The sequence below is a fragment of the Oryzias latipes genome, chromosome 23, assembly GCF_053564925.1.
Source record: "Oryzias latipes strain Hd-rR chromosome 23, Olatipes_Hd-rR_3.1".
Taxonomy (NCBI): Eukaryota; Metazoa; Chordata; class Actinopteri; order Beloniformes; family Adrianichthyidae; genus Oryzias; species Oryzias latipes.
The window spans coordinates 2,718,390-2,731,272 of NC_136259.1; the positions used below are offsets into that span (position 1 = coordinate 2,718,390).

Here is a 12,883-nt window from a genome sequence, read left to right on the forward strand (position 1 = left end):
TGGTCTTCATCTGCAGAAAGGCGTTCACGCCAACTAGGAACGCACACATCTGATTCAAAAGGCTGTTGATGACAGACAAACTCTTTATCCTGTTGTAATCAGAAAGATTTGTCTTAATTGATCCGTTTTATTCCAAATAATAGTGATTGACTTAAAAACCTGCTTTATTAAGTCTGACAAAATAAAACATCAGCATATGATTCTGAAGAAAGAGAATTAACTTTATCTTATTACCTAGATTTCTTTTTTTTTAAAAGACACCTACAGTGTTCATTTGCTTTATCGTGGTTCACTTTTGCTGTTTTTTTTTACACTTTAATTTTTTTAGAGTGCACTCTGTTCTGCACCTAGAATGAGGTTATGGCTTTCAGCTATGGCAGGACATTATTTGAACGTAACCGTGGCGATAAACGAGGAAACGCTGACCATGTTAGTAATGCCTTCATGAACCTGAGGCGGAGCTGCTTCTCCACTCACCTGACTCTGGGTACGAGGAGTTCCTGTATCCGGGGTCTCTCTGCAGCTGCACCTCCTTCAGTGTGAATATCGACACGTCTGAAAGAAAGCAGGGAGAGTCTTGGTCAGCCGTTTGTCCCGGGGCAGGACGGGCTGTGACGAAGAGCGGCGGCTCACTCTCGGGCAGCGCGTGGACCCTGGTCCCGAGCTGCCTGAAGTAGGACTGCTTCATGGCCTCGTCGGCTGAGATCCTGGCCTTGGACTCGTACTGTGGCGACAAAAACAGGAAGCGTGAGCCTCGCTGGCGTCTGGTGCCTGTGCTGTTTGAGGTTCACTCGGATGAATGTGTAAAAAGGAAACACTGCCTCCTGCTGTCGGCATGTGGTACTGCAGACAGGCAGCTTTCTCTGGTTCTGGTACCAGGAGCAAACAACATCACTATGGGATGCCCAATTAGGATTAAGAACATCTGAGAGATTGCACTACTTCATTGTAGATGTTGGGATTTTTTGATCCTGCTTGATTCTTGACTAGTATTAGTAACTACACTGCAGTAACAATGACCTAAAGTAACCTGACCCAAAAATAAAACCAGTTTTTGTTCAAATCCTGCTTTTTTTTGAACAAAATAAGTAAAAACATGAAGATCTTAAGACACACTTTTTTTAGTTAAATATACTTTACTTCATCAGGCATGGAGGTGGGGGATTAATGATGAGGGAATGTTTTGTTGCTATGAGTTGACGCATTCGGCTTTAATTCTTACACAAAGTTACATTAAAAAGCTACATTTGGTTGTTTCCCTGGCTTTTATGTGTATAACAAACAACAATAGAGCTAGAAATTGTGTTTGTTTGTTTTTTTGCACAAAACTACTATTATTGTAAAAATCTGGGAGGTTTGAAACCAAGAGACGGTCTACAGCTCTAAGGATCAACCACCACCTGCTGTTCAGAGCAGCGTATTTAAACGCTTCGGGAAGAAGAGACTCACTTTGAGGAAAGAAAGCAGCAGCTCGATGCCGTCACCGTCCAGCCTGTGGAGGACAAGAGCAGCGGGGGGGTTAGTGTGCGCTCGAACGTTGGGGCTCATGGGAGGAAGGAAGGAAGTGGACCGCCGGCACCAGAGCCGTGCAGGATTTCCTGCCTGCAGCTCACAAACACCGCCTGAACTCACAACGATACCGTCCGTATTCAAAGGGAAGGGGGGCGGGCCGCTGGGCGCACAGCTCCGTACCTGGGGGCGTGGTTGATCAGCGGCTGAGGTTTGTATTTGGGGAAGTTGTAGGACTTGAACTCTTCGATGGAGGAGATTCCCGGCCACTTGTCCTCCGTGGGCGTTCCTGGAGTCGCACAAAAGCAGGGGGGGGTCAGACTTTGTTTGGGGGGGGGGGGTTACAGTTCAATGGGGGTGGGTGCTCACCGAGTAGCCGGAAAATGAGGTGAAGCTCGTCCTCCACGGTGGAGCCGGGGAACAGAGGCCGACCTGCAGCCATCTCATAGAATATACAACCGACGCCCCTGAAGACGCAAACGCACACAACAAACACACATCACTGACACGAAACACGGAGGTCAGGGTGCACACACCTTCACTCACACAAAACCTGATCGGGAAGCAATGCAAACAAAAAGTCCAATGGTGGGATTCAGACAACAGAAGAGGATCAGCAGAGAGACTTGAGCTGTTGGACTTAAAGGACGTGAAAACGGCTAAAAACGCCTTTTGTTATTTTACAGTGCATTGTGTTCTGTGTCCTGATTGGCTGTTGGTCACTGTCAATCAAATCTCCTCTGTGTGAAAGCGCACAGATTTGTCAAACTCATTACAGAAATGATCAAATGCATAGATTAAAAGATAAATGATCTTTAATGAAAAAACAACAATGACCAAAATGATTTTTATTTTTCTGATCAAAAACATCAGAAAAAGGAAAACTCCCGAGTCCGGACCTGAACCAGCAACTCTAAAATGTTGTGTAATTTTTGGGTCATATATGACACAAAATAGACAAAAGCCTGGAGAATTCTGCAGGAGGGGGGGGGGCACCCCCTCCAAAAAAAGGCCCAGAAGTAACCGGTAACCGGAATCTGATCAGGTGTGTGTGACAAACCCAGAAATGCTCTGAAACGGTCTGAACACAGAAAAATCAACATCTGCAACGTTTACAACCCCCTCCAGAGGAAACGGGGCTCCAGGCTTTTAGAGAACAATCTAAAGTGCTTTCTGTTTGACAAACCAAAAGCAGAAGAAGCTTTCAGAAACAAGAGCTGAACTCCTGATGCCTGAATTTGAATTTTGAATGACGGTCATTCTGTGGTTTCTGCAGAAAAGGCGGAGCTCTGGTCTTTACCACATATCGATCTGCGTGGAGTATTCCGAGGATCCCAGGAGGACGTCTGGAGGGCGGTACCAGAGGGTCACCACCTCGTTGGAGTAGGTTTTGGTGGGAACCGACTTGGCCCTCGCCAGACCTGCCAGGCGGACAAAGATTTCAGCAAAAGAGGCGCTTCCTGCATCCTCAAAGACGGGAAACGCCGTCTCCTCACCGAAATCCGCCAGTTTCAGCTCCCCCTTCTCGTTGATGAGGAGGTTCTGCGGCTTCAGGTCTCGGTGGAGGACCTTCCTCCGGTGGCAATAAGACAGGCCTCGCAAAATCTGGAAGAGGAAAACCTGCAGAGCAGAGGGTCAGATGTGGGCGAGCTGCAAACACACCCAGGCTGAAAGCAAAGCGGGGAGTCACCTTCACGTTGTGCATGCTCATGATGTTCCCGCAGTCGTCCATGTACTGCTTCAGATCTTTGTCCTGCAGGGAGAGAAGGATCCTGAGACGGAGAGCGGCTGCCAAACGCCGGAACGGGCCTGCTGAGCTTCATTTAAACTCCCATCATCCTCTGCTTCATCGTCAGAGTGTTCTTTTCATTCTGAAGAATCTCAAAAAGCCCCGTGGGTTTCTAGAATACAGTTTCTGCACAGCGACAGGAGGTCAAATCCACCTCTGAGCTGTGGGTGGGGATTTTTTTGCCGCGGGGCAACCCCGCCCCCCTTCCCCTCCCTGCTGCTGAGGGCAGGAAGTGACGTCACAAAGGAGTTTTTTTTCATCTGCTCCTGATTCACAAGCATTTCAATAAAGAAACTACTCAGAAATGCAATTCTAAGCTTCAAATGCTATAAATCCTTCAATCCATCCTTTTCCTGTTTCTTTATTCTAGTATCTTCATCCATTTTTTGCTGCTTAACTCCTCCTACAGTCTTTCATTTATTTCAACCATTCAACTATTCAAATGTTCAGCTCTTTCAGCTTTTCCAGCTATGACTTTTGCTCCTTCAAATCCTTGAACTTTTCCAGATTTTCCAGGATTTCTGCCTCCATTGAAACACATGGAGAATCCTTTGGTGCAGAAGCTCGCTGGTTCGATACCCGGCTCTGACATTTTTCACAAACATGTTATTGTGCTGTTTTCACTTTATTTATGGTCAACTTTGATCATTTCTTTCTTTATTTGTTGCCAATTATGACCCTTTAAGTGTCATTTTCCTTCATCAATGTAGCATCAACGGTGCATTTTCCTCCTTCTAGTTCTCTACATACCTGTCCTCCATCATTTTCAGTAAGGCGGGTCTTTAACTGTGTAAAGGTTAATGTTTTCTGAAAAGCTTTACAGAATGAGTGTAAACTTCAAACTCTGTTGTAGAAAATGACAAACGTTTGTTTTTACGCCAAACTGAAAGCTTCTCTGCTTCTCTCCTGTTGTTTGACTTTCCTCCTCATTTTCATCAAACCTTCATCTGCGTCCTGAATGTCTTCCCTGGTCTGCATGAGGAGGCGGGGAAACGTTACCAGGTACTCGAAGACCAGCGTGAGGCTCTTCTCGGTGTGGACGATGTCGTGTAACGTCACGATGTTGGCGTGCTTCAGGTCCTTCAGCAGCGACACTGCAGAGACCAGGACAGAACGACAGCGCGGATGACAAACCGCGCCCCCTCCACGCCGGCAGAGGTCCGCTCGGAAATGATGATGAGGATCACCTTCTCTGATGGCGGTGCACGGCGCCCCCTCCTCGTGCTCCAGCCGGATCTCCTTCAGCGCCACCAGGTTGTCCGTCAACTTACTGCGGCCTTTGAACACGGTGGCGTACGTTCCCTGAAACGAAAGCGACGTCTGGTTAGCGTGACGCCCAGCGGAGGGGTGGGCGGGGCTTTCCGGGGGGGGGGGGGGGGGGGGCACCGCTCCTCCTCACCTCTCCCAGTTTGTCCAGCTTGATGTAGGTCTCTAGCTTCCCAAAGCCGATCTCAGACTGAAACACATCAACACACGTTTAGTCCATGAACGCAGCGTAGAAACTCCCATAATGCATTGCACTTTGTTCTTTTTATAAAAGGTGTTATTCTGGTTCTGTCTGCGCACAGGAAGGTTTTTGATTGATTGATGTCATTAGGAATATTTATGGTTTTCTTTTCAATCTTCATTCATAAACATTTAGAGAAATACGTTTTTTTTAAATTAATCTGTTTAAGTTTGTTTTCATAAAACTAAAGGGACCAAAATGCAAACTGTGTTGTGTCAATCACTGACGTCCATAAATGACCCGGAGAACAGAACTGCAGTCCAACATTTAAGGGGGGTTGAAATTAGCTAAATAAATCCCTGATTGGAAACATAAATGCCTTTTTTTATGGCAACATTGGTTCATGTTTTTGGTATTTTCTGCTGGCAGACTCTCCATCAGTGCCGCTGAACTGGATCTCCATGGCGCCAAATCAGGATCAGAACCAACGAGAAAGAAACGGGACATTTGAAGAATGAGAAAGAGTTTGAAACTCAGAAGTACACATTGTGCTGCGACAGACAGACTGGCGACCCGTCCAGGTCGTCCCCCGCCTTCGCCCATGAGTGGCCGGGATAGGCTCCAGCAACCCCGTGACCCCGAAAGGCGCAAAAACGGGTTTAGAAGACGAACGTATGAAAGTTCACATCGTAAACTTGGAAGAAAATGGATAAATTGAAGAAGAAATTGTGAATTTGAAAAATGAATTAAAATAAAAAAACTACAAACCTCAAACTTTTACTCAATGATAAAATAAAGTTTATTAGTAACAACTTGCTAATTTTTATTTCCACTTTTGTTTTTTCTTTTGTGTCCATCGTTGCTTTCAGTCCGAATTTTACCGTTTTAATTCAGACTCGTTTGTTTTCAAAGTTGATCCTAATTTCCCGTGGGGGCGGGGCTTGGAGCCTATTGGTGGATGGGGCTATGATGTCAGTCGTGCCCCGGTAGCCTCTTCATCTGTTAATATGCATCTTCAGGAATCTTCAAAGGATCTCAATCTACCCAATAATTTACAATGAATGAGGCTGATTCACCCAGAAGAGAAACTTCTGAAACATTCGCTTCACTACTTCCTGTTCTAGCGAGTTCGTTTTGGGATTTATTGAACATATTTAGATTTTCCATTCATCTAAGGAGGAAAATCTACAAACGGATGAGAAGCAGCTGCTAAGATAGAATAAACAGAGTGTTTTTGCTTTTGTACTCGTGTGTTAATGATATGTGAATCACAGAGCCGAAGACGTTTTGACTCATGAGAAACGGATTCAACACAATCAGATTAGATATGAAGTGTTGAACCTCCAAGCTCTTCTGTTTCCATCATGTGGTTAAAACTGAACCAATCTAAAACTTTTAAAGATTAAATGAGGAATTTCTCAAAAACAAACTGAATTTTAAGAAAGTTTAAAAAAAACCTTGCTTCAGGAAAAATTATCCTATTTTCTGTTTAGCAGGAAATAAAATTATCTTTTTTCCGTAAAACCATTTTTCTTACAATATTTCATTTATTTCTTTGTTCCTTTCATGAAAGTGATTGATTGTCCAATATGTTTACCTGTTTGTCTTACAATATTGAACATTTTCACGGTTGGAAAGGAGCAGAATTGAAGATATTAACAGATTTTTACTCAGAATTTTGGACATTTTTCTAGAGGTCCTGTTTTTAAGGTCAGCTCTTGTGCGCACACGCCGAACAGCAGAATTCTCACACAGATAAGGGAAACCTTTCTCTTTTTTGAGGCAGATTCCAGATAACATGAACACTGACTCCATGGCAACCTTGTGTTCTTGTGTGGCACCTTTGGCCGTGAGAGTCTGGTGGAAACTACTGGAAGGAATCTCCGCTGTCTGTTCAGGGAACTCAGATGCACCTTTTCTGCATCAAAGGGAGGAAATCGAAGCACAAGCAGGTTCCTCTGACTGGAGGAGGATTATGAAAGAGGTTGGAGGGCGGAGTCGCTGCAGGACAGACTGTTTTAGCCCAGAATCTGCCAGCAGGCCTCAGTCTGCAGCTAGCTGCACAATCGCACCACAGCGGAGTTTAGGATCTAATCTGATGGGCTCCAGGTGGGAGGTGAGTGCCTGTGTCTCCAGATGAATCCATCCTTCGCTCGCACTGGGCCAGTTGCCATGGCGACCGGCACAGAGGGAGTGCTGCACAGCAATAATAGAAAGGGACGAACGCCTCGACGCTCGCGGGCGGACTGACCAGCGAGGCTCGGCGGGAGCGCCGGCTGAGCGGCTGGTCGAAGGGGGGGCTGCTGAGCTGCAGCTTCTCCAGGTAGCCGTCGGGAATTCGGATGTCGGCGGGCAGGGACAGCCGCTTGTTCAGGTCCTGGAACACACAGAAAAACAGTCCGGGGGTTAACTTGGATGCTGCAGTCTGCTGCTGGAGAAAAACCTGTATGTAGGAGGCCCCCCCCCCAAAGAGTGGCCGGGTCCGCATCTTCTGCAGGAACACGGAGCTGCTGCAGACCACCGTTCCGCTGCGCTGCATGGATTCTGCAGGAAGTTTGGGTTCTTCCTTCTCCAAGCAGCTCCAAGCTCCCGACCAATCGGGGGTTTGGGTTTGGTAGCGACACGGAGGTGCGAACCGTTTGAACGTTGGTCATGAAGGAGAGATTGTGGTTTGTGCTTTGCATCCATCTTGGAATAGAGCCATGAAGGACAAAGCCTGGAGCAAGATTAGCAGTTCTGCACCGCTTTGACATTTCCCGCCAAGCCTCATGCGCTAAATGTGGGGGGAGACAGACCTGTGTGAACTCCTTCTGCTAAAAACCACGTTCCAAACCCAATGATCAGCACGATCACCTGTCCACTATGGAGGTAGGATAAGATCTAAAGATATCAAGAACGACGGAAAGATGTTTCTGCTTGAGAAACATTTTTAGATTCTCTGACTGACAAGTAAAAGTGATTATAAGACTTTTTTTTTTTTTGCACAATGAGCTTGTAAAAGATAAAAACAGGTCGCCAGCATCTGGGGGCCTCAGTTAAAGAAATATCAAATTAGTTTTTGTCCTCCTCTACCAGCAGGGGGCAGGATACTGCCAGGCTGCTCCATCCATCCTCCCACACCCCCCCCCCCCAAACTGTAACACATGCTGCATGTAAAAGGCACACAGTGAACCCTAAAGGGGGGGGGTCCGACTGCTGTGTGCGGGTGGGATCACCACACAGGAACAGCAGGACGGTCATTAGCTCATAAAAACAAACCACTCAGGTAAAATTACAAACTAGGAGGTGAAGACGTTTGCTGAAAATCATCAGGCGTTTCTGTTTTACCCTTTTAATTGCAGAGCTTGTGCGGCAAAATGGCGGGAAGACGAATCAGCATCTTTGAACCTGAGCGTTTAAAGTCCCATCATCCTCTGATCTAGTGTCCAAGTCTTCCCAGTGCTCTTTTAATTATGACTATGTTGTCATTTTCTAGGCCATAGATCCTGCAGGGCGGCAGGAGATCATTAGAAATTCACCTTTGAGATGTGGACGGGAGTGTTGGCGTAAAGCAACCCCGCCCCCTGTCCTGTCACCTATAACTGAGAGCTCTCTGTCTACACACTCCCCAGCTAGCTTACGGCCCCCTCAGAACCCCAGCCCATTATTACAGGTGAAGCAAAAATGGCGAATGAAGGCGTACATGGATCTCGTTGATCGAAGCAGGGAGCTTGAGCCCCGCCCAGCGTATTTACTATGTCACAAATAGGGATTTACATTTAATACATATATATAATTTAGAGACATACATATAATTTCTTAAAGTATGTTATACATAAATAGTTCACATAGTATTTGTAAAGTATTCATGTTTATATATATATTATATATATATGTGTGTATATATATATATATATATATATATATATATATATATATACACATATATACACATATATATATACACACACACATGTGTCCTCCATCATCAGAAAAACAAATTGGTAAAAACGCCGTTTTCATCGGCGTGGGTCTTTGCTTTTGATTAAATGTGTCTGAGCCGGACTGACAGGACTCTCCAGTCTGTCTGCATGCGGTCCTTCGTGGCTTTAAGCTGATCTTTTATTTAGGAGGGCGGACGTATCCGTGTCAAAACGCTGTGCGAGCGTAGGCTTGATTTAAATGGCCTCAGGACGATCTGTCCCAGAATGCCCTGGAGCTGTGAAAGCAGTCGTAAAGATAATCGTCACGTCTCCAGCTCGGCCTCCCCTCCCCCTGCAGGGTTTTGAGGCCAAGACATGGACGTGTGGGGGTTCTCACCTCCATGGAGATCCGCCGGTGGACCCGGCTCCTCAGACAGACGCCCGTGGGAGACTGAACCTCGTCTGAGGACGTCCCGGACGCCTGGTCGCTCTCGCCGTCGGAGCCCATCTTCAGGTTCTCATGAACGATGTCTGCAAGCAAAAACCAAACGAGTTCATCCCCGGTTCCTCACGAGTTTGAAGATGTGAAAGTCTTTGATTAGACCTGAATGTTAACTGTTTCTATCAGGAAAGCGCCAGCACACACGTGTGAATCCTGAGGCCGTTGTTCCTGTCATTTCCACAAAAAGCATCAAACACACAGATCTATTCAGCCAAACTACAGAAAACGCAGAGAAGGGCAGAAGATGCAGGGAGGAGGGAAAATAGAAAAAACTATTAGTCATTCTCTGCATGTTTACTTATTTAACCAGAACAGCCAATAAGCAGGAACCTGCAGTACAGGGCATTTATAATTTTATATGTCTTGTACCCCCCCCCCCAATTTTGTTTATTTATTGTTTTAAAAATTTGGTCCTGGTTTTAAAAGCTGAAACAGGGCTTAGAACCAAGAGTTCAGATATTGCTGGTTGTTCTAGAATTGAAATGAACAGAAAGAACCCACATGGCTTTGGTCACAGCAATCTCGTTAACTACACGGCTAATTCTGAGAGGCTGCACTTTTAAGACACTTTTTAAGTCAAACACCCTTTCCTCAAAAACCTCTCCAGAGAGGTTCCTCAGGGCTCAGAAATAGAGCCCCTTTTGTTAGCCATAAACCGCCAGCATCTCTTTTATGCAGATGATATTCTACTCTATCATCACAATATCGCCGTCCAATTTGAAGTGCAAAGGAAGCAAACGTTTAGGTCAGGGTGGGGCAAACTACGGCCCTTAAAACCATTTAATCAGGCCCAATAAACAGGTAAAAACCAACACTGGTTCCTCACCAATGGTAGGGAAACCAGATGTCATTCAAATTAGCATTACTCAATATATGCAAACTGAGGGCTTAAATAAAAGCTGTTGGTACAAGACATTGTTTTTGTCTGAACTGCAACTGAACCAGTACTCTGTTCCAGAATCTACTGCAAACCAAAAGGCTTCATTTCTAAAATCCCTACTGTAAATAAAAAAGGCGAGTTGACTGTAGCTGCGGTTACATGTGCAAAATATCCTGATCGGATCAATGGTCGGATTAGAATTCAACCGTGCTCATGGGATCAGACAAACTTTTTCCGATTAGAACAAACGGTATAAATCATTTGGGCATGCACAGTAGTGTTGGAAATACAGGAAAAGTAAACGAGTCCCACTGTAAACAAACCTTTGCTGCCATTTACATTTATGCAGCAGCTAAGTAATAAACAAGACGATCTTCTAAACGTGCTTTTATTAATGTTATGAATATTATGAAGTGCCTGTTCGCTCATTATTTTATTTTTAATACGTGTGGTCAGTGCTTTTTCTGTGGCAGAACGGAGCTGGAAGAAGCCAGGGTTAGGAGAGGCTAACACGAGCTAACAACATTAGCCTTAACATCAGCCTTTATTTTGTCGGGAAACAACTGGAAACACAAATCCACGTGATTGTTTGAACCGTGTCTAAGGACTGAGCAACATTTCTGATTTTGAAAAGCACACACACCGCCCCAAAGCCGCTGTGTGTGTTGGCGGGCCGAGCTCTGCCCGGACACACGTTTTTTTGTTTTTTTTAGCATGTTCTTGATCATCTAAACTGGCCAATCAGAGGCCTCGATAACAGCATGTGGTCTCATATCCAATGTTTGAAAACATTTGTTTCACAGGGTCCACTTTAAGGTGGTATGGGGTGTGGCCTTCCAACAAGCTCACTCCTGATTGGAGAGAGTGGTTGCCATGGAAACGTCGACTCAGACTGACTCGGACCGATCACCGCTCAGCTGATGACGTCTGGTTCCGACATGACGTTTAGCAAAAAAATGGCAACAAAACAGAGTCCATTTGGGTGGAGCCAGAAGTAAACCGTTTTCTACGGGTGACGTCACACTCGCTCAGTCCAGCTCTCACATACAGTCAAGGGTTTGTACTGAATGTGTTTCTGGTTCACTCTTTCTTACTCATACTGAAGAAGCGCGTCGTTCAGAAAAGTCCGAGCTTTGCTCACAGAACTCGTTCCATTTCAAAGAAACGTTTGGTTTTGCAGAGAACCGCTTGCAAAAATATAACATCAACTTCCAGGCGTGGAAGACTGAGAGAACGTTTGACTGATAATGAAGCTAAAGCAACTAGATGGAAAGGTAGAGGTGTTTCAATAACCATTTTGCACATAGAAATAATGCATGAATAAACAGATTTTTGTTTCGATTTGATCACTTTGGTGACAAAAAACCATTTAATTGAACTAAACATCTTTGTCAATAAAGCACATTAAACTCAGGTTACAGACCTGAAAAAAATAGAATTTGATTTTTTGTTAATTGAGATACCTTCTGTTTTTATGAGCATGTAAAGACCAGAAACATGCAAACTTGTTGAAGACATTTTTGATCTATCAAACTTGATCATCTGATGGTAAAAAAACAAAACATTTTTATCAGTGGATCATAGCCAAAATAGCAGGGATCTTTTTCCATTTTGGGCAAACTCTTGTACCCAGTTGTTAATATCCAGTTAAACACATGAACCCAGGAATTACACAGAGCCCTCCTTCCCTGTCATGCTCCTCCTCTCAGCCTCCAGTGGCTGATGATAAAACGCTGCACCAGATTTCTTGCCTCTGCCTTTCCCAGCAGAGCCGGAGCCGCCGCGCTCCTGTTCCAACCGCACGCCCACCCACCCATCGCCAACCACAGTTAATGAGAAGTCAAGTCGGCGCTCTGTCATCAGCCCCTCCAACCACGCGGCCTGTCATCACACATGGAGGGGAGTCGGACAGACTTCACTCCGAGCGCTTCACTAACTCCACCATTTCCGGTTCTTTTAAGGATTTGAAGACGGCTGTTTTCACTGCAGATTCTGATCCAATCATTTCTGTGGAACAGGGAGCGCTGACAGACGCAGGGACAGCAGAGGAGGTCTGACAGGCGAGCAGCCAGAAAAGGAGGCGAGCGCCTCCTCCATTTAGCTGATTTAGAACTGCGTTTTTCTCTTCTCATTCCAAACTCATCAATCTGGAGTGAAGCGTTCACACACAAAACGAGCTTAAAGCTGCAGGTCACATGACCACAAACCCTGTGCTGTGTGGAGGTGAAACTGAAACCAAGCGTTGAGTCTGTCATTGATGGGATTCTTCTCTAAATTGGGTTCAGTTATTGATGTGTCGGTTCAGATTTGACCCAGTGGATCACGTAGAAGTACTTTGGTTTAGCTTTGGTTTAGATTTTAGTCCCACACCTGCTTTGACATTAGGACAGAACTTCCCCTAAAAAGCTTCAGCAAAAATCCATTTTTTCTGAGCTTTATTTTCGTTTTGAAAGGAAAGTTGCACATAAACAATCCCCCAGACGTGATGCAAACCTGTGTATTATCCCATAATCTGATTAGGATTGTCTCCTGGCATCGCCTGAGTGGAAACTTCCCTCTGATCTGTCGCTCATCAGGAATGCCTTTCATCTCCTCCCGCTGTCCTGCGTTATGCACCGGCGCTTCCGCTTTGTCGATGCGGTTTGCCGTCCAAGAAGCTGATCTCCAGACAAAAACGCAGTAAAGGAATAACGAAGACCTAGATGGACTAGAATTAGAGTTTTAACTGCTTCACTTTCCTGTTATACCTTCTTGTTTTTACCTAAGTTGAATTATAAGAATATAAACATGAGATCTTGAAAAAATGGAAAATATTCCAAAGGATTTTTAACAATAAATGAACAGTGGTGTTGAA

General features: G+C 45.1%; 1 protein-coding gene across 2 annotated transcripts in view; it reads right to left on the reverse strand.

Moving 5' to 3' along the window:
* The window catches only part of cdk17 (cyclin dependent kinase 17), a 52,673-nt gene that overhangs the window by 4,784 nt on the left and 35,006 nt on the right, over window positions 1-12,883 (reverse strand). For both annotated transcript variants that reach the window (XM_023952141.2, XM_078941768.1), the window contains 13 exons: window positions 9,045-9,178; window positions 6,997-7,122; window positions 4,698-4,754; window positions 4,486-4,600; window positions 4,298-4,392; window positions 3,200-3,262; window positions 3,006-3,129; window positions 2,810-2,930; window positions 1,879-1,976; window positions 1,693-1,798; window positions 1,450-1,492; window positions 634-724; window positions 478-555 (listed from right to left, as the gene is read on the reverse strand). In XM_023952141.2, coding sequence (XP_023807909.1) covers window positions 478-555; window positions 634-724; window positions 1,450-1,492; window positions 1,693-1,798; window positions 1,879-1,976; window positions 2,810-2,930; window positions 3,006-3,129; window positions 3,200-3,262; window positions 4,298-4,392; window positions 4,486-4,600; window positions 4,698-4,754; window positions 6,997-7,122; window positions 9,045-9,178 — 1,251 coding nt within the window. The remainder of the gene's footprint in view (window positions 1-477; window positions 556-633; window positions 725-1,449; window positions 1,493-1,692; window positions 1,799-1,878; window positions 1,977-2,809; window positions 2,931-3,005; window positions 3,130-3,199; window positions 3,263-4,297; window positions 4,393-4,485; window positions 4,601-4,697; window positions 4,755-6,996; window positions 7,123-9,044; window positions 9,179-12,883) is intronic.